The sequence below is a fragment of the Hippocampus comes genome, unplaced genomic scaffold (assembly GCF_001891065.2).
Source record: "Hippocampus comes isolate QL1 unplaced genomic scaffold, H_comes_QL1_v1.1 scaffold155, whole genome shotgun sequence".
NCBI classification, from domain to species: Eukaryota; Metazoa; Chordata; class Actinopteri; order Syngnathiformes; family Syngnathidae; genus Hippocampus; species Hippocampus comes.
In genome coordinates this window covers 1029360-1051442 of record NW_017804967.1, presented here as the reverse complement: position 1 = coordinate 1051442, position 22083 = coordinate 1029360, and the positions used below count along the sequence as shown (strand labels likewise).

The 22083-nt window shown below is 42.2% G+C and overlaps 1 protein-coding gene across 4 annotated transcripts in view; it reads left to right on the top strand.

The window, feature by feature from the left end:
- Window positions 1-22083, top strand: part of LOC109526397 (ADP-ribosylation factor-like protein 15) — a 104650-nt gene that overhangs the window by 21181 nt on the left and 61386 nt on the right. For all 4 annotated transcript variants that reach the window (XM_019887701.1, XM_019887685.1, XM_019887678.1 and 1 more), the window contains exons 2-4: window positions 10253-10397; window positions 11625-11684; window positions 21729-21937. In XM_019887701.1, the coding sequence (XP_019743260.1) occupies window positions 10253-10397; window positions 11625-11684; window positions 21729-21937 (414 nt within the window). The remainder of the gene's footprint in view (window positions 1-10252; window positions 10398-11624; window positions 11685-21728; window positions 21938-22083) is intronic.

The following is a 22083-nucleotide window of genomic DNA, read 5'->3' as shown; positions in this document are numbered from 1 at the left end:
TGCAAAGGGTTTGACATGTATATTGCCTAAACAATAATTGTGAATTTTGCATAATCTGGTGACTTACAATTCAAAGTGTCACTTGAAGCAAACATAAGGACAACAGGTTACTTACCAGTATACACGCAAGGCCAAAGACAAACACCAAGTATAACCTAAATAACATTGTGGAGATTATATTTAATATCACATGAACAGAAATGAATTGTGTAAGAATAAAGTCACGGAATAATGTTGATAGTGATACCAAGCAGTAAACGGCATCAAAAGACCAAAATGTAAATGCCTGACATTGACAACATAATATATCACCTCTTGGATATATTATGTCATCGATGTATCACTTATTGGATGTATTATGTCGTCAATGTCAGGCATTTACAATTTTCTGTCCATGTGATATTAAATATAATCTTCACGATATTATTTCGGTTATATGTCGCGTTTATCATTGGCCTTGCATATATATAGGTAAGTAACCTGCTGTCCTTATGTTTGCCTGAAGTGACACTTTGAATAGACTGTCAGCAAATTACGCAAAATTCACAAGTATTGTTCAGGCAATATACATGTCAAAGCCTTTGCAGCAGCTATTGGAACGGTGCGCTTTGTGCACTTGTTTGTGTGTGTCTCTGTGTGTGCGCATGTGTTGCCGTGTGTATGTGAACCGTAACAGCAGACACTTACTGCCACATCCAGATGGTGTTGGAAACAAACAGGGCTACGCTGTAGGACCCCTCAATAGGAGCGTCTAGACTGGTCCTTTAGCAGACAGATACAGCCTCCCATCAAATTAGCGTTTGTCAGATTTATGGTAATGGCCTGCAACAGTCTTCCTGTCATTGACATCAAGATTTACAGCACCCACCGCCCCCTACCACACACACACACACACACACACACACTCTCCTCATCCTCAGCACTTTTGCTACCCCCCCGCCCCCTCCCCGAGATATGCGTCGCTTCCATTTCACTTTCTTTTCACGCACCAATCTCTTTCCTCCAGAACAACTTTCATTTCATTCTGTAGTTGAAAAGTTGTGGTTGGGTGTGTATGTGTGTGCTTTAGGGAGGTTAGTGAGAGGGCTCAGGGTGCTTTGGTCTCACAATCTTAAGTGGAGGAAAAAAAAGAAGACCCACACAGGATGGCAAAAGCCCACAAGCCCCCTTCTACCGCCGCAACAATGGCTTGTGTCAAGGTTTCCGGTTAATCCTCTGTGATGAAGCTTGAGTGTTTTTTGGGGTGAAGGGTTGCTCTGGTGTGGTGGGGCGGGGTGAGGGTGGGTGATGGTGTTGTGCAGCTTGGGAGTTTAAGGGGGTGCTATGTTGGTAGTGTCTCAAGAGGACACGTTTCTACAGCCAGATGCTTTATTGACGGTGGACAGAGATGGTATGTTGCCCGATATCCAACATACGGGCCCGGTGGGAAACACCTCCTGACAGACGTCTCGTCCATTCTCAGCCCAAATGTTTTTCAAAGGCTCCCTCTCTGTCTTTGATCCCCTACCCACAGAAGAAAAAAAACATCCTAGGGTCGCAAGCAACTATGTCAGAGTAGAAGGACGGCATTGGTACTTCTGGAATTCCAGCGCCTGGGTCTCACGCCATTACATTGAACCTGAAAAACTACAGAACTAAGCTTATTGCTATTCCATTTGGCAATACAGTGGGCCTTGAGACACGAGTGACCTGACTTCTGAGTTTTTGTCAACTTGTGAGCTGTCATCCTGCCGTTGTTATTGCTTTGAGTTGCAAGCGCAAACTTAAGAGACTATCGCTGTTTGGTGGTGGCAAACTTAACTGGACTCGCTTCACAGTAAGCAGTAGTAGGGCAGATAATGCACACTTCTTCAAAATAGAAGCTTTGATCTGTTTTAATCCCATCTCAAGTAACTTTCATCCGTCACACTGAACATTAAACAAAGAGAATTATAATTTGTGTATTCCAAACAATCAAACAGCTTTGTCTTTGGAATGCCCCCACAAGCTTAATGCTAGCACGTAATCAGAATCCCCAAGTAATCGACGGTATAATCGGTAGTAGAGCTGCATGATATTTGAAAAAACATGCGATATGGGTGTTGAATATTGGGCCATTATCACGATAACAATATTTTTTTACGACATATGGCGCAGCTCTTACCGATAGGGCAATCAATTCCAAAAAGATTCTTTTGTGACTGCTCCTACCACTGTATCTTTGTACATCAGGCTCATCATTAAACTTTTAAAAAATAGTATCTTTTCACCTGATACCGATCAGCGAATGATTACATTCACGATTGACCTGAATTTCTGATCACGTGATCGCATCCTGACCACATTAATTATATTTAAAGGATATATGGATTTGCATTATCCGTAGTAGAATAACAGCTCGGACGCCGACCATGAACCTGCCAGGTCTCTGTTTCAAGACTCTTCATGATATTAGCAAAGTAAAATTTTCCAAAAATGGCGGTCTGTCCAAGTGCTGAGTCTGCAGGAATTGCCACTTCCCCTGATTACAATGCATCTAGAATTAGGGGAAAAAAAATCTCATGGTGCGTTCTCGAGAAATTGAGTTGTTTTTTTTTGTTTTTTAATGTGAGGAGAAAAATGATTTTTTTTCATCGGTTTTGTGCGATAACGCCTGTCAAAAATTGGTTCAGAAAGTGCCTTCAAGTGAGTGTAAAACTAAAAGCCTTCTTTATTTTTCAACATTCCTCCTCAACCCATTGATTTTGTCTGCTAAAAGAGAACCCCTTCTCTTGGCTGACAATTTTCTCAAAATGAAAATAACCACCTCTAAGCTGGGACGAGTTGCAATTCCAAGATATTTTCCAAGGACGTGCGGCAAAATTACTTTAGCATTCAAAATGGCATCACTTGTTCAAAAAACTCCACTTAAATTTCCAAACTGCCAACCTATTTTTGAGAAGAGGTCATGTACTTTAGTAGTTAGTTAATTGTTTTTCATCAATTTACTTATGGAGGATTTCACAGGCCTTTCAAGTGACATTCGTCACATTACGAATCATGATTAGCAATCATGGATGATCATTGTCGTGAAAATGATCATCCATAATTCACTTCAACTTAAATCCAACTCCGAGACTTCATTTTTTTCAAATAAATTAAGTGAGTTTCAGCACTGCTTGGCTCCTAACTCTGTAATGTGCTCTGGAGGGAAGCCAGGGGGCGCTCTAACTTCACTGTAGGTCTTTTTGTGTGTGTGTGTGTGTGTGTGTGTGTGTGTGTGTGTGTGTGTTCCAGCTTCTCTCCTTGTCCAGACACCTTAGCGTCAGGGCAGTGGTGTCGAAGCTCTGAAATGAAGGCCAGACAGACAGAAGCGGGGTGAATGAATTGGGCAGCAGGGGTGATGGGAGAGAGGGAGAGAGAGAAGGGAAGAGCGAGGATATGGCTTTAGTATAAGGGGATGATGTGCCTGCAAAATGGTGACAAGAAAATCAGCTTTAAAACAGCGTGGTGGTGGTGGTGATGGTGGTGGGGGAAGTCTACCCTTTGCACACGCAGGCATAATAGTTTGTGGGTTGTTTTGTCCGCCTAGGTAAGACACGGTCTGCTTCCCCAGACGGGATATTGAGCCGGTGCAGACGGTGTCGTCTTATTATTGCTCTGTGTCTGTCATTTCAATCCACTCCATCTCAGAGATATCACCTTTTCAGCCATCCAAGTAAACAGTGGACATATTCTACATTCATTGCAACGTTCCACACCACTGGAAGCGCATTGTTCGGGTGCGGAGTGTCTCGTATCCCCCAAAGGCTCTCATCTGCTCATCTGTGTGTGTGTGTGTGTGTGTGTGTGTGTGTGTGCGCGCATGTGTGTGTGTGCCCTTCCTTGTGGCCGTGCGTGTCTGTCTTTTTGGTCAGGGATCTATTTCTGATGCGGGGCGCAATGACTGGCACCTGTTATGGTGTCCTTAGTTGGCCATAATTTTTAAAGCGGAGTGAATCTTGAATTTCATCGCCATTGTCTACTGACAATTGTGTGTATTTCCCATATTGTGTTGAATGTATCTTTTTGCACACAGGTGTTTTGCGGCTGTGGCGACGGGCGTTCTCATCCTATCACTTTGTGGACTCTGGGTTGTGTTCACACTCATGCTTAACACGCCTCGACAACCTTTTGGGGTAGTGCGGTTCATTAAATTTGTTTTAAATCATGTATGCTTGGCTTTAAACTGGACATTTTATCCCGTGTTTTAAACTCTTGTAAAGTGTCTCAGAGTACGATGAAAAGCGCTTTCAAAATTAAATGTATTGTTATTATTATTATTATTAAATGTGTGACCGTGAAAGCGATCATTCGAATGCTAGTGACTGAAGAGGTGGGGTCCAGATTTGATTGCAACCAAACTCTGGTGTGGCCAGGACAGTTAAAGCCCGTAACCCACTGTGAGGCGAAGGCTTGCAAGTGTAGTGAATGTTGATATTTAGTTATTTAGTTAGTTAGTTAGGGTCAGAGTTAACTCAAGTTTGGAAACAGGTGCAAAGACGTTTGCCAACAGTTTTAAAACTGTTTGCGACCATCAAAGCTGTTGGCGAATGTCTGGCGACCGTTCGGGAGCTTGAACGAACCCCTGACGAAAAATCAACATTCACCACGTTCGCAAACACTCTACAACTGTCGCCGCTCATTGGGATATGGGCTTAAACTGAAATGTAAATGCTACACTGACCAAATACCAGTGTTAAAATGACAATTTAAAATAAATAAGAAATTCTGAAAAGATGTAAGTTGAATTCAAGACTCTCAATGTGTCACTATGAGTGTGAATGGGATAGGCTTCAGCTCACCCACAACACTAATGAGGGGAAGCAGCGTAGAAAATGCATGCATGGATGGATGTAGCAGTAAAGACAGGACAGTTAACATATCCACTTCCTATCTCTGAGTACAATAAATAACACAAAAGTTGCAACTTGTGCTTTTTTTTTTTTTTTTTTTTGGGTCCCATGTCAGTGTGAGTGTGAACAAGGACCTTTTGCTTTAAGGGACGTTACAAGTGCCTTTTACACGCTGGTTCCTTCGTCATATATTTGTGTCATTACAGAGTAGAATCAATGGAATTGGGTGAATTGGGCATTGTGTGGCAGGGACCGAAGCTTTGACGCAGCATCCACTAAGCATGGGAAGAGTCCAGTTTGCCGCTTTTTGTGGATCGCATGTCTCTCTCCCCTCTTAATGAGAATGGCATGCAACGCGCCCCAAGCACCCTCTTCCTTCCCTCACTGTACTGAATCCCACCGAGCAGGCCCCCATCCAACTTCAAAGCAGCAAATAACAACAACTGAAGGGGGGAGAAGATGAATGAGGATGAATGAATGCCCCTCCAACCCCTCCTCCCTGTACACCATCCACCTCCCTGCTTCCAATTCCCCACTACTCTCCCTTACATCCCCGACTGGCCGGTCTCCTGCATGCCTCCCAACTTTCTCTTGCTGGCTTTGCGGGCCCGTGTTATGACTGTGTACACTCTAATCTGTTAGCGCCAGTCCTCTGTCAGGATAGTCGCCCATATAGACGACTGTCATTTCCAAAGGTCAGAAGTAAAGCCCTGCACACAAGTGTTGTCCCGACATGTCGTCTGGAAATAAATTTTTAAAAAACGGCCCGGCAACCAGTTTGTGTTTTATGTCTGCCTGTTTGTGGAGATGATTCGCAGGCACTGGTATCTGGCTTGTCTTTTTTTCCGTATTCTATCCGCTGCTTTGCTGCCTCCTCTAGATTAGTGTTTCCAAACTTTAATTGAGCCAAGTCAAAAAATCTGACAAATCTCATTGTACCCACCCAAACAAAAATGTAAAAAGTCAGTACACTACATTATTTACCATCTTGTGGAAGATCTTTTTTTTGTCCCCCGTTACTATATGTTGAACAAATGCATTATTTTTGGATCAGAAGTAGTTTTCAATAAAGTGAAAATGGAAAATTTCCCACAGCATACGTGATGTTCTCATCCTGCCCACTAAAGTGCAAAATCACCCACTTGTTTCTTTGTCATTAGCTAGCGGAGCTTCTCATAGTTCCTCCCTGATTGTGCAACGAATACATATTTTAAGTCTACATTGTCCCTTAGTATGTGTCTGTGTGAGGCGATCAAATTTACAATGCTCTGCCCAATTGTTTTCATTGCAGATTGCACCTCACACCGCAGGGTAATCGGTCAAGATAAATTCTAGCACTGCCCAGTCATTAGGCCTGTGCTGCCTTTTGTTATCGTCATGTGTGAAATGGAGTTTACACTCATTAGCACAACCGCCAGGCCCAGCGCAAACATTTCCAACATATCAATTGTTGTGCAATCTACCAATGGCCGTGCCAAATGCTTGAGCAAGGACCCATTTACACAACTTTCTTTCCACCACAGGGGTTGCGTGTTTTTAAAAAAATGTATGAGAAGATCATACCAGTGACAAACCTAATAATGAGTCAAGCATTGACCATGTAATAAATCTATTTTAAAATGGGTATGGTACATTGCGGTGATTTAGTATTTACCAGTAACTGCAGAGGGGAAACATAAATAGCCTTAAGGGGGCTTTTTAAGTTTTGAATTTTTGTGCAAATCACTCTTAATGTTTGGCAATGCACTCATTTTGCATCTCGGAAATCATGCAATCACAGTTTCCCAGTGTTCAATCGCTGTGTTTGATTAATTGATATATAATCACTATTATGGTCACGAGAAGTGAATTTTTCGACAGTTTACACATTGAAGTACAACTGGTGCGTACTTCCTTTTGAAGGTTAATTTCAGCACCAGAATCGTTAATATGAAAGCGAACGTTCCTGCCGAATCAAAAAAAAAATTGTGACCGACAGTACACGTGCCCTTGTGACAACCCCTGACACTCTGCAGTGATTTCACAAGGGAGAAGAAAACTACGCCATAGAAACTGAACGCTTGGTTGGGTGCCTCAATTTTGGACTATGCTCTCATTCATGTCTCAGCTCAGCTTTATGTCCTTTGGTCTCCCAACGGTAGCCGCGGAATACGAGAGTGAAACATGAACCAGTCTGCTGCAGCCGTAGCGGCTTCCCTCTAAACTACATTTATTACTTCTAAAAATATAAAGGGGTTTTCCAAAAAGAGCCCGGCTCCTGTTATGTCCGATCACAGCAGGTGTATTTACAACATGGTGGGTGATGACTCATTTTCACATTTTATTTTTCAACTCCCGATTGATAACGGCTCAATCCAGTGCCCTGAGCATTTTCCATCGCTCTACAGCCCAAACATCCATGGATCTGACCCGTTAGGAAAGCGCAGATCAACAGACGGTCATCTGAGGTCAGCCTCTGTCATAGCTTTTGGCTTTATCTGCCTTTTAGCATAGTTTACAGAACTTGACTGAACAATGTTCAAAGGCAGGAATGTAAAAAGCCAGAGGAGTTTTTCCCTTTCTAATTTGAAATACTGAAGTTTTCGTTCCAAATAATGCACCTGATTAAAAGCCGCAACAGCTAAATTTACTTATTTCGAGTCTTTTCTTTTCACCTTTTCTTCTAGGAGAAAAATAAAACATGGCTGTGATATTTATATTTTCCAATCTTGGTCATTTACGTAAAGCCTGGTTAATCAGTTTTCACAGTAACAATGAGGTAATGTCTCGACAGGCCTTTCAAGAAATGACAATTCAGATATAACCCGGTCTTACAAGAGACAGACAATCAATGAAATTGTCTGTAATGGAGAGTGTTTTGGCAGGGGCTTGCAACACATTTATCCTGGAACAGTTTTTAGTGCTTGCAACCTCAGAATTGTTTCATTGCATTCCTAATGTACCAGAGTTTCAGTTTGAAAACAATGGATTTACTTGTAAAAGTGTAGATATTGTCTGACTCTGCACATGAAATGAGCGAATACGCAAAATCACAGTCAGATTCAAGACGCGAACGCATCAGCCACTTTTCTTCTTTTATCACGTGCTTATGTTAGTGAATCAAAATTCATTTTAAGGTTCTAAATTTGTTGGGAGGGTTGGAAGGAATTCAGTGAAGAGCATAGTGACGAATGACAGGCTTGTGTTTCAAAAGTTGATCGACGCCATTTAAGCGACATTTGTGTGTACGCACCATTTGTGAATGAGTTTCATTGTGAGCGTATGAATTCATACTTTTGACTCCTCTTGTGTTCATTATTTAGGGGAGCCGGCTGATTGAGAAGTAAAGGTAGAGGGTGTCCGAGCCATGGCCAAGTGATGATAAAATGGAGTTTAACTGCCCTTCGGAATCAATTTAGCACTTTTTAATTGCATAAATGTGTTTGGCAATGTTTGGAGGCAGTCGCCGTGGGGCAGTCACGCTTGACGTTAGAGTCTCTGGCACAACACACTCTGGCTCGCCGCTCTTTGGGAGCCTGTCTGACAGGAGAGGGTCATCTCCTGAGTCTCTTTAAGTCACTAAAGGCCTTCGGATGTATTTATTTTTCTCCTGTGAGTCTTTTGACCAAGCTCCCCCTCGTCAATCTTGGTGCTGTCAAAGTGGGGCCAGAGGTGGGAGCTACCATTTCTCTTGTTCGCAGTGACCCGGTGTGCATTGGGACCCCGGGGTCAGGCACTGGGTGCTTCTTTAGTAGCGCTTGTGAAATCTGCACTGTACAGGAAAGAAAGAAGTTTGCCTCCACTCAATACCAGTTTGGAACACTTTTATTCAGTCAAAATGGTGAACAAATATTCTATCACCCAATGCAGCTTTTGTGTAGCACTTTTGTCTCACAGTGGATTGACAGCTGAGGGCAAATTTCACTCTCCGTAGACAACTTTGCATGTAGCCTTGTGGCAAAGTAGCTGGGAGGTGGTAGAGACCAAAACGTCTGAGCAGAGCAGAGAAAATAGAGCGACCTCACGAAACCATCTTTTTACATGCGTTGCTCCTTCTGACATGTGTATATGTGTGTGTTTCTGATCTTCCCATTTCTCCCGAAGAGGGGAATGTTTCCTGTTTGAGTAGACCGGTGGGTTCACGAAGGAGTCGGGGGGGTCGGGTTGCTCAGTCAACGTCTGGTTCTGTTGAAGCGAGATTCCCCACATCTCGATCAAACAGCAGCTCTGTTTTGGCACTGCACTGGAAAGTGACCCTCGTGGTCACCGATGTCTGGAGTCCGCGCAAGACTCGAGGCATCGTGAGCTGATCTGAAAAGAAACCAAGAGCTGGATATCATCATATCAGAGCCAGCCTGGGGATGATGCAGGTTCAAAATGCACCGTGCATGTCATGACAAGAGGTCAGTGTTCCTCAGTGGCTTGATAGGAATTCTTCCCGTCTTAAGCCTCGTCTTCATTTTCTTTTCTTTTATAGTGGCTGAGGTTTTTTTAATGTCATGGCTGAGCACACCTGGAGAATGTGCTTGCAGTTTGTATACGCTTGCATGTTTTCCTTCCTGTCAACCTTTGATTGAACAGGATAGTGGTGTCTCGAACAGGGTCGTCAACGGACAAGAGCCGTGAGACACCTTGTTTTGATCTTCTTCCCCCTGAAATGTGATAGTAGATGGTAAGAGTCACGGTTTGTCGGCGTTTCTGCTCTACCCTAGCCAGACTGGTTCCTGCCACACTAGTTAAAAAAAACCTCTTTAGTTTTGGCTATGGATCCTTCCACACAAGTTAAAAAGATCTCATTCACGGTTCACACCGCATTTGCCCCTTAATGTCTCACAGCAGGCCTTGAGTCCCAGGCCGTGATTCATTGAGTGTCAGGTCTGCCTCTGGCTGACATACGGGCCCAATCAGACAGGGTATCCACACATACGCAAACACACACACACACACACACACACACACACACACACACACACACACACACACACACGCACACGCGCGCACTGACGACACAAATAATTTGCACCAGCGCTTCGATGCACCCATCCAAAACACCTCATAACTCTTACACTATGACACAATGACATTAAAATTAAACAAATCAAAGTCGTGGTTTTGTTCTTCGCCATATCCCATTCCCCTTTCAAGATGTTGGTGTTACTCTGGTGGAAGGAGGTTAAACTGTTTGGCTCCGCCGACATCAGCTGCCACTCTGAAAGTGTTTCCAAGCGCAAACACGATTATAATTTTTTTTTTTTTTCGTTTTTTCCTCCTCCTTCATATGAAGACAGCTGGGAGGCCCATGAGTCTTCCTTCAGAGCTCTTGTGACTCCAAATGCAGAAACTTAATCACTATCCCAGTCTCACTGAAGAATTTGAGCCCTCCTCCAGTCGATCCATGGTTGTGTTTGTTTTCGTTACAGTGTTTCCGGGCACTGTGCTGTAAAGGACCGCCACCGCCAAGACCGGAGTATGATGTGGTGTGCATTGGCCTGACAGGTGCTGGAAAGACCAGCCTGCTGTCGCGCCTCTGCAGTGAAGGCGGCGACGGAATCGTTCCCACCACAGGTATTTGGGCAAAACATTTAGACCGCTGTTCCAGGAAGATTAAATAGGTCACCTTTGCTTTCCAGTAATTGTTTCAAGCCTTGAACTGCCCCAACCCTTCAATAATACTGTATGCTGTCCTTCAAATTTGAACCAACCCACTTATTACAACTATCGGCATCGGGGAGGAGGTGGGGGTCGGGGGCATTTCATCATACATCTGTCTCGTAGTCATGCCAGAGAAGCGATTGCAACCTCACCCGCCAATACACAGGTTCCCCCTTCCAGCGCAGTGGGAGTTGGGTAAGTATGTCCAGAAGAGGAGGCTCCGTGGTGAGCGCACGAGTCTCCTGGCAGTCAGTGCTCCACTCGCCATACACGTAATGCAGCCCTTCAAGGTCACTGACATTCCTCTGGCTCCTCTGGCTTTGTCGGCAATCAGCGTTGAGCTGTTGCAGAAATCCCATCATAGGTTTAGTCACTGTGTACCTTAGCTGGGGAGAAATGTGCTTCCTCAGGCATGAGGTTGTTCAAAGGAAGGGAAATCTGTCTGCACCTGCCATAGATACAAAATACCTGTTTGTTTGTTTGTTTGTTTTTGTTTTTTTTAACAAGAGAAAGAGCAAATCTGTCTGCACCTGCCATAGATACAAAATACCTGTTTGTTTGTTTGTTTGTTTTTGTTAGCAGAAAATTATCTTTGTAAGGCTCTCTGAAATAACATTTAGCTGTCAGCACCGTGTCCATCTGCCAAAATCTACTGGGAAGATTTGTAAGAGATGTGCCTGCCATTTCCCACCCACATCTGCCTTCATAGCTTTTCGCTGTTGTAATGCTCTTAAAGTCACGTCACGATCACATAAAATGTGTTTGTGTCTACAAATAGAAGTCAGTATAATTTGGACATGAACCAGATGCAATCTTGACCCCCCACTGTGTTTTCTGTGCTGCTTTTCCTCCTAAAAGCACACATGTGAACTGCACAATACATGATGTTCAGCTCATATTGGCACGCCCCCAAGACCCCCCGTCCTAGTCTCCCAACTTGGACCACACAAAATGTTATGTCATACAAATATGTTTTCAATCCGTCTACTGACCCACCAGCAGAAAGAAATACTACGCATTCTAATATTGAATGAGAAAACAAAATGGCACCGTCAATCCCTTGGAATTATTATGGGAATATCTCGGAATAATACCAACATCTTGACTCTCACGACAGTGACATTTGTTTTTCCTCCTTAGGTTTTAGCATCAAAGCAGTGCCATTTCCCAATGCCATCTTGAATGTTAAAGAACTTGGAGGTAAGACAAATTGCAGTTCAATTTCTCTCTGATGCTGAGTTGTACAAATATGTGCATGTACTACCACAAACCAGGGAGAAACATGGCCAAATTCCCTGGTGCGATGTCGGTTAACTGAAAGAAACTAAGAAACTAGACTTTCAGTGTGCTTTTTGAATGTTTTCATTGGTATATCAACATGGTTCAATATTAATAATTAGATAGATGAAATTGTTTCAGGATTTATAATCCAGTGGCCATTCCTCTAACAGAAGCTGTGCCCCAATTAGTCCGCAAGTGAACCATGCAAATAACGACAAATGCAACCCAAATAGAGACCTTAATTTACCAATCATGAAAAAGAGTAGAATAATTTCATTCTTTTGGATTATTCAAAATGTAGAGACTTGCCATCAATTCCATCAATTGTAAACAATTTCCCTGTGTAGTATTAAAGATTTTTTTTCTTGTGTTATGTGCCTTTTACGATGATTTGTGTTCCAGTCTGCTCTGACACACAATTGATGTTTGTTTCAAACGCCACTTTCACTTGACAAACACTATATACAATATACTGCAAACTTTCTAAAAAATGTTTCAATAAAAGAAAGGCCTTCCCCCTCTGGAAGCCTGTCGTAAATAAATTGTAAAATGTGTTTGAATTTTATTTACTACATTTTGGCCATCCGTTTGTGTCTTTGTTTCAATCATTCTTAAATAAAAATACATTGTTGTCAAATCATTACATTTGTAAGCGAGCAAAGGAGGTCAACGTGTGTTTTTTGTTTGCTCCGTCATAGCGTCACGCAGTTTTGCACTCACGCTGACGTTTGCGTACAGACGTCAGACCTGTTGATGTTTTTCTTTCGTGTGGCTCTGTACAATCTAAACGGTGTGATTCCTGGAAGTGCACAGCACTCAAGGAAGCCGTTTAACAAGCACAGATGGAGGATCTTGAGGTGGAGAAACGTAAACACACTGAAAGGCAATAAGAGTACCTCCCCTTCCCTTAAAGGGAGCCTGAGGCGCGGGGCACGTCGGTGCTCGAAGTTCTCCTACCATCAGGCCTGCAACACAAGATGTATTGTTTTGATGAATGTTGTTATGATTATTGTTGCCTTCCGCACACTGCATTTGACAGGTGCAATGTGTACTTTAACGGCTCACCCAACATGGCCTCCTGAGCAGACGAAACACACGTACAGTACATACAAAGAGGCACTGGGCGAAGACCAATGGGAGCGCTACCAAATTTGGACACATTAGATGGGGTTCGAAAGAGGGTTTTCTGGTTTGTGTCAAAGGCTTCTCTCGCGGATGACACTTTTGATTTAAAGGGGTTGGCGTAAATGCTGGAATCGATCTACTCGTTTTCTGTGCTCCTGCCTCTTAGCAACCTTAGTCCTTTGTTTTTCTATACTTCAGTGGACACATTATGTTCTGTGACATTGGTTGACAGTGAGGTTCTTCTATTGTTGCCTTTGTAAGTCTTAAAAAAATATACTGTACTGACAGTGTTTTTTGAAACCTTTGAATATTCTTAATGATCATTATAGGTACTGTATCGAATGACGCAAAATGAAGCGAGAGCAGGAGGGTGTTTGTGGAGTTTGGTGTGGTATAGAATAAAGTGCATTTAAGTTTGCGGTTGCTTTGGTAAAAATGTATTTGTCTGCGTACCGCATTTTTTGGACTATAAGTCACTCCAGTGTTCAGACCAAGACTAAGGTTAGAGAGCTAGCCCCATTCTCTAATCATGGGTGTGTTCGGGCATATGCTCTGAGCGCACACTGTTTCACTCCGACCGTTCGGAAACTCAGAGCGTAGTTCAAATGTGCCTTTTGGTTATTCACAGTGCCTCAAAAAAATAAGTGGGGGCCCAGTGCATCAGGCAGTGCAGATGAAAACACTTCTTGCACGAACCGCTGATTGCTTTATAACAGGTGTATTCAGAAATTCATGGGAGGGGAGCTCACTCTGCTTCTCCGAACACACACGCTCTCAGAGTGGTGTTAGGGCGTCAGAGTGTACCCAATATTGACTGCAACGAACGAGTTCCTGTTCGACAAAACTTCAACTTCTAACTACAGAGGAGTTTTTCTTTTTAGTTAAAAATGGCTTACCTTAACTAGAATCCTGCATCGTGCATTGTGGCCAAAGGTAAAGTCTTGGTATATTATTGCACCTTTTTTTAGGGATGGTCCAATCTGATCCATTAGTTAGGTATCGAGTCTGATCTAGGCCAAATTGACCTGATGGGAAGGCGAGAGGGTGAGAAGAGAAAACCAGGTTCCTAAAATTTTGGGTCGTCTTACCATTTTCCCTTGAGATTTTGTGCTTCCCGCCATTGGAGCGGCCCCTCATAGGGTGTGAAGGTATGATGTTTTGACACCTCCACTGACAGCTTTCTATTCAGGGAATGAGGTTGAGCTTGCCGCTTCAAGTGAAACGTTGACATACTTCCCGTATGTTTAGTCGAGTGAAGATTGACTCCGCCTGTTCCAAATATACGAGACGTAAGTCTGGCGTCTGGGGAACTTCTAACCTTGCGTGTTGTTCCAATTGTCAGTGCTCATAATGAGTCTTTCCAATGGGTTGCCTGACTAACGACCCCTTGTAACTTGCTCAACACTTTGCCTCTCTTTATTTTCAGCTCTTTCCCAGTGGTTGTAGAACAAGCAAACATGCCTGTGTTAGCTTTGTGATATTTTGCATTACTTTGCGATGATGCGGAAAAACGATACAAGATGTGAGGCGCAAGCGTTGATATTTCTAAGCCTCAAAACATGCTTTACACGCTACATTTGCGGCTTGTCCTGCTCACTCATCCTTGACTAAGACATGGGCAGAGGGGTCGGATAAAACGCAAGAAGCACTTTCTATGTATTTCCTTCCTTTTTGCGACGGAAGGCTCCCTTGAATGCCTACCACGTAGAAAGAACTATGCATCAAGTCTTGCATATACGGTTGTCTTTTAAGTGCAAGAGGTTCAAAAGTCCATCGGAGACACAGCTGCTAAATTAATGATTTGCCAGTGGATGAATGTGGGAAAGAAAATACTGTACTTTACACATGAAAAACTAAAGACGCTCATCTTTATGGGATGCTTGAATGTATTAATAAACTGCTTTTATTTGCTGTAGAACAGTGATTCGTGAAGCTTTGACACCAAATACCACCTAAATAATACTTATTTGTCAGAGGACCACCAAAATTATCAACATTATAAAATAGTTACAAAGTAGGCCTCAGCGTTGCTCAAAAACGAGGTAGGACAAGTAGAGTCTGGTCATGACCGTGTGTGTGTGTGTGTGTGTGTGTGTACTTCACCAAGGGCAGACAACGTGTTCAGATCAGTAAGCAAAGCTTAGCAAGGGGTTGGCCGACAGTAAAGGAGCAACTGGCTACAAAGCAACACCTGAGTGAGAAATGCATGTTTGCACCGGGCATGTCAAGAGCACCCTCAAGTATTACAGGCATCATACATCAGAGTTCCCCGCTCATAAGCCGCTTTGGGCTTCTGGTTTAAAGGACAGCTTGAGCTTACGACAAATCCCGGCCCGTGAACTCAAATGCAGAGAGAGTTACACCCTTGGGTTAAGCAACGATACGTAAGTTGCAGGTGAAGGTCTGACTTCTTGATCAAGAACAGTGGAACGTGGTTAAAGTTATGCTTGTAAAATCTTGAGAAAACCTACACTTTCAGGAACTGCATAATTAGTTTTTTTTTTGCCGCATTGGTTCATAAAGCAGCACGGAGAGAACACAGAAGTGAAAATATTGATAATGACACAAGAAAATACACTACTATTTGGACACAATAGTATTCTTTCCTACATTTATCTACAAAACGACTCCTAATTCAGTTATAAGTATGCATGTTTGTCTACCTTTCAGAATTTTGTCCTAAATGTAGAGTCTGTGACCAACACAAACAGGGGACATGTCCTTGTTGTGAAAGTCACAGGGAAAAAAAATGCTATAAACAAGTTGCAGGTCCTAAAAGGGTACACTTGGGCATCAGATATGAATTTAAAGAGGTTTTCTGATTGATCTCTTCCAGTAATATCATTTTTTTGTAGTGATCTCGTTGAACTGAAACCATTTAAAGACATTTTCTGTGATGCCTAGCACACCGTATTGATTGCACATTTATTACATTTCAGTAACCCAGACGTTTTATCCCCATTATTTTACCCAAATGAAACTGTGCATTACAGAGGGAGACTCGAGCGAGTCTCGTTTTGTTGCGAGGTCGCTCTGATAACTGCAGCAAAACCGACAAACTGAATCAAGTATGATCAAATCTTAGTCTTTGACCATTGGGATATGATGTCCATTACAAACGTGACAAATATTTCTCACTCGGCTTACTGTCAGGTACACGGTGACAAGATTGCAATGTGTGTGTGTGCGTGTGCGTGTGTGTAAACTGGACTATGATATGACGTCAAGTCTAGACAGACCATTTCACAGTCTGCTTTGATGCCACACTATGACAGCTGATGAAGAGGTGGTCCAAAAAATCCACACTCATCGCTGTTGTTCTTTAGAGCCGTGCCTGTCATCACTGGAAGTGCAGAGGCAGATATACCATATGCACATGCTGGACACATATTTTTATATATTTATGTACATGCAGATTGAACATTATTAGTCACTCACAAAAGGTGTTTTGTTCTGCTTTCATGATCAGATTTAAAAAAAAAAGAAAGAAAGAAAAAGGGACTATATAATATTTATTGTTACAACACTTTCAGGATACCGGCATTTTGGATATTCTTTGTTCCATTCATCAGCGAGTATGTGGTGTGTAATTTGGGGCTTATTTATTCTTGGGAATTTCTCCATTGCGAGACTAATAAAGGTTTTCTTATCTTATCTTATCTTATCTTATCTTGCAAAATCACATGAAAGTCAGGTCGACAAAAAAAGAAAATGAAATGGCCGGGACCGGGAATTTGAAATCTCCTCTGAAGATGTCGATAAATCTTACGCACTGGCCTTTTCATTCTGGTGCTGTGATGCACAGGCTATTCTCAGTTTAGACCTCTGGCAGCAGTTGTGGATCAGATGCGCACCGGAGGGCTGTCCCCCAACGTTAATGTTAGTTATGACATTGTGGGAGCCATGTGTCACCGATACCACGCTGAGCAATAAAGCAAAGGCATTATTTGCTGCAATATGATGTCAAGACAGAAGACATTGCAGCGCACAGTTAAACACAGACTGTTCCAGGCCATCGTTTCCATTCAACCACTGGTAATGTTAATCGCAATGTCGAATGGCATATGGCATATGGCCCCACTGAGGAAAAAAAAAAAACCCTGCTTTTCTTTAATTTCAGGTGGGACAACGTGTGATGGAGTCTTACTGCTTTCGATGCAAGTCTGTATTCCTTGTTTTCTTAACACCCTGGGTTGTCTCATGCCAAACATGAGGTCATCCTTTGATTCTTTGCTAAAATGAGGTCTCGTGTGATGATGCGCTGATGTTTCTCGTGACTTATTCATGACAGAGGTTACCAACAGTTTATGTTGAGAGTAATTCGAAAAGGCCCGCTTTACTGACATCTTCAGGTTGAAGATTGGAACAGACTGTTCAAATTCAGGAAGTTTTGTTCGACTTTTTTTGGGGGGGTGGGGGGTTTTATTTTGGGCGGGTAAGTCAAATTGGAGGACCTCAGGAGTGTTTAGTATTAGAGGGTCCATTATCATTTTGCGTCAGCGTCCTGGTCCCCGAGAAACCCAGAGTGGTCTGTGGATGAATTTTTGTTCCAAATTTCAAAATATTGTACCGATATGGAAGATCATATTTTGCAAAAGTTTCCTCTGAGTATCCGCGGTAGTCATTTACTTTTTGGTGTCTGTCGTTTGTCATTTAACTTTGAATTTTCTTTGGTATTTTAATAGTCAGCTAGCCTATTATTTTATTTATTATCTTAGGTGGTTCCGCAGGTTTATTTTTTTTGGAAAAGTCGTGTCATGGAAAAGTTTTTGCCACCTTTTCTGTTTTTCAGATTATTAAACAAATTGTAATATCTCACAAAGACAACCAAAGGTAACATAAAATAACAAATGCAGTTTCTAAATGTGAAAAAGTAGTAAGTAAGCTTTCTAACCATTACTCAGTCAACACGAGAACAATTTTCAGAATATGTGGACCATTAAAATCAATAGTTGCGAATTGCAATCTGTTGAACCAAAATTTTAGCTTTACTGGAATCTCATTGATGTTTTCTCATTTTTTTTACAACATGGAATGAATTCGTTTGAAAGGTGCCGCTATTTTTGTGTGCACACTAGAAAGTCAACGTTTTCGAACAACTGTTGGGATGTCCTCGTTTATGTTGAGCACTGTATGTCAAATATTTAGAGTTACCGTATCCTAATTTGTGGAGTCTGGTGTGGTCTCCCACATACATCTGCCAGGGGTCTTAACACATATGGCAGTCCAGGACTTCCTGTTTACTGTTTACTTCCAGACAGCTGTGTTTCAAACGTCACAGCTCGAGATCCACCCTCGGCTCGTTCGTCAGCGAAGTACGCAAACTGCCAGAGCTGGTCCTCGACACCCCCACCCCGACCCCACCCCCCACAAAAGTCCCTCCAACCATTTTGTTTCGAGAACACCTTCAATGATTCACACTTTACACGTGCGCTGATTAGAGAAAAGTTTTAGACTAGTGGTCCTCAAACCTCCTCCACAAGTGCCACTGTGACATTATTCATTCATTCATGATATCATTTCTTGATTCTTCATGTGGCAGTCGAGAAATGAGGTACGCGTAGCACACTTTGAAAATCACTGTTCTACAGCGACTTGATGTGAATGGCAGGTGCACAGTCCAAGGCGAAAGTATGTGAGAAAATGTTTCAAGTTGGCTGAGGAACCATTCTTCATTTCTTCCAACAAACAAACAAAAATCCATTTGTAGCCCAAGATAAACAAAATGTGCCTATCTGGACTCAATTAGTAATGTCGGGAAGAGTAATTTGTTTTTGAAGGGATTCTCAGTAGCTCTCAGCAGTATGTTTTTGTTTTTTTTTTTAATCTAGTTCAAATGAAAACGCATAGGGAAGTGGTCCATAGTAAACATGTTGTAGGCTTAATTATGTGTCCTTAGGTTGTTGAATCCTACCACCGCAACCCTTGAACAAAATGTCCTCATGTTTTTGTTTTTTCCTCCGTTGCTTTTAAAAAACAAACAAAAAAAAAATCATTCTTGTTTTGAATGACTTTGCCAGGTACACCGGTGTGTGTCGATTCCACAATTCACACAATTTACCTTCACTTTCAGTGAGCTCTCGCTGAACTCAGAGTGCACCCAAATGAATGAGAATGTGTCAACGTTGATGAAGTTATTCGAAGCCTTGTTTCAGCTTGTCTTCATCTGCAAGCGAGGGCTGACAAAGTATTTCTTGGCCCAGCTCGAGCTGCAAGGACCGGTGGGTGCGCTGCTTTGACGTGTTTTCCTCAGATCAGATGTTAAGCCATTGGATTGCACCGAGACCTCGCTTTGACCCCTCGTTGTTGACTCATTTACACTTTTCAGATTTTTCATGTGTTTTTAGTGTTTCAGTTGTATCCCGCAGCACAATTGTAAAAAAACTTGTCATGGAATTCCTGGTCTCATGGCTGCGCGACTTCCTCTCTCATCGAGTTAGGTCCAATATAGCTGCACTGGTATCTAATGTAACAATAGTTCCACATAACACACCGATCTTCACTAAGAAAGAAAGTTAACTTATTTTTCCACGTGTGACAATCATAGACAGCCATGTGCTGTCACTTCCCATTTCTGCATTTCATTTTGTTTCACACATAAGACACACGCGATTTAACATGTTAATGAGTTATGACACGCCTCTTTGGCCATCACTGGCTGCAGATGATCACATGACATTGCTTGTCCAATCAGTGCTGTGGGAAATTTAGTTTGCTTAGTCGTCAACGTGTGACTGCCGTGATAGTACGTCGTACAATAAAAAAAAAAAGTATACTTATCTCTTGAAATTTTATTTACTTTTTTCTGTTTTTAATAAATGTGTTTTTTAAAAATAGTTTTAATGTGTACACTGAATCATCCAAAAATATGCATTCATGAATCTAAATACAGTAAAGAATTTTGACAAGATACAAAACGGATGAGCACATTGAATCACTGGAGAGCAAAGTAAATAAATTCTGGAGTCCTATTTGTGCTCGTAGAAAAAAAAAATATATATATATATATTTATTTATTTATTTTCCACTCATGAAGGGTTCGATGAATGTGCATATTAACTGGATGGGTTCAGTACCTATAAAAAGGTTAAGAACCACTGTTTTAACCATGACCTGTTTTCATAGAAACCCAGTTTAAATGAGACACAGCTTCCTACATGCTGTTTCAAACTTCCCTGTCAGCGCAAAAGTATTCAGAGCAAAAGAAACAGTGTAAGAAAGACCCAAGGGCTTAGGCTCAAGCCTTCCTTGATGCCATTTAATATTGTTTCGAGTCTGTGTCTCATGATCTTGTGTTTAGAAGTCCTGCCGTCACACCAATAGGTGGCAGAAGTTGCAAGCCAGAGCCAATGAGACGTGACGGACATGGCAAAGATGAGAGGGTCACTCTCAAGTGGCACTTGGATGAACAGCTTTCCTCTTCATCTGGAGGTCTCAGCGGGGAGGGGGAGGAAGGGACGAAGGCTGCGTGAGCACATGGGGGAAGAGGGAGAAAAGGGAAAGGAAGATGTCTCCTCTGTCTTTTTGTGCGGAAGTGACAATTTCAAGTTGTTATTTTTCCATCGTGTCGGTTTATTTCGGCTCTTTAGCTATGAATTACAGGTGCTAATGAAGCTAGCATCTTTATGTTTGCTCCACTCTATTTTTCAGGACTCATTCTATTTTGTGTTGTGATTGAACTAATGGCTCTAGCGGTTTAATTCAGAGAAATCTTCTCACTTGATAAAATGCAAATGTAAAACACGCTTCAAGGATTTATGTCTTTTTCAAAATCAGTCCCTCATGTGGTCCATATGAAGTCAACGTTTTGTGTCTTTGTTGATGGAAAAACAACAGTTGAAGGGTCGCGAATGTGGGAGGTCCCCCCCTGAGTATCTTGGCTCCCGTTCATCTGTTGGAAATGAATGACACCACACCGTATAGAATTTATTTTCAGAGGAGAGAGAGGAATGAATCGTTAAAATGCGAGTAAAAATACAGAGATCGAACTCTGGATAGAGGCAACAAACTCAACTCACGTCATAACAATCAGCAGTTCGGCAAATAAGGCACAAAATGAGGCTTCGAGCAGTTTAGTGTCACTCCCAGGTGAAGTCGCCTGTTAGACTAAACATGGAAAAAAGAGAAATTACAAGTTGTGTATTGAGAGCAACCACATAACCGTAAAGTCTGCTAGCTTAATGCCAACACATGATGGGAAACACAGATGGGTCAATAGTTGTGAAACTCTTCTTTGTTTGTGTCTACAGTCCTATATTGTACTTCCCCATGGTCTTAATGAAATTATCAGGTCCTTAACTGTTTATTTGCATTCTGTTTAAATATTTTTTTCATTCTGGTTATACAAAGTACAATATTATAGAGTGCTATTTTCCATATTTTTTGTTGCCCTTTTTCAATTCATTTGAATAGGTAAAGATGATTTCAGATTTGTTTTGAGTTACGAACATGGCCATGGAATGAACTAAACTCGTATCTCAAGAAACATTTGTGTCACATTTAACCACAGTGACACATTCAGGTCAAGAAAAATATTCAACAGTTTATTTTTAAAAATATAGTACTTTTCTGTTGGTACATTATTTTGGTGTAAATTATTTTCTTTCATATATTCTTTGACCTTTAATAGCACCACAGAACATATTTTATTGCCCTCCACCTTCAGAGGTCACCAATCGGATGGGTTAGACAAAGAACGACATTTTAAAGACATCTCTTATTTCATTCCTACTTCCACATGACGCCGGTTTTATTTTCTTGCATGCCAACAGTGACATCAGTAATGACAATGACTCCCTCCAAAAGTCGACCATCTAACGGCGTCGCGTCCTTCCGCAGGAGCTGACAACATCAAGAAATATTGGTGCCGCTACTACCAGGGGTCGCAGGGTGTCGTCTTCGTATTGGACAGCGCTTCATCAGACGAGGACCTTGAGGCGGCACGTAATGAGCTGCACTCGGCCCTGCAGCACCCTCAGCTCTGCACGCTGCCTTTCCTCATCCTCGCCAATCACCAGGACAAGCCCGCTGCAAGGACGCCAAACCAGGTAACGATGCCCCTGTCGGGACACCTCAGCATGGCTCTTCTACTGACTTTGCCCACGTATGTGGAACACATTTCACCCAATATTAGTGAATCATAGTTTCCGTTGGATTCTGCTGTATTCATCTAGTAGTTCCTAATCAAGCGTCA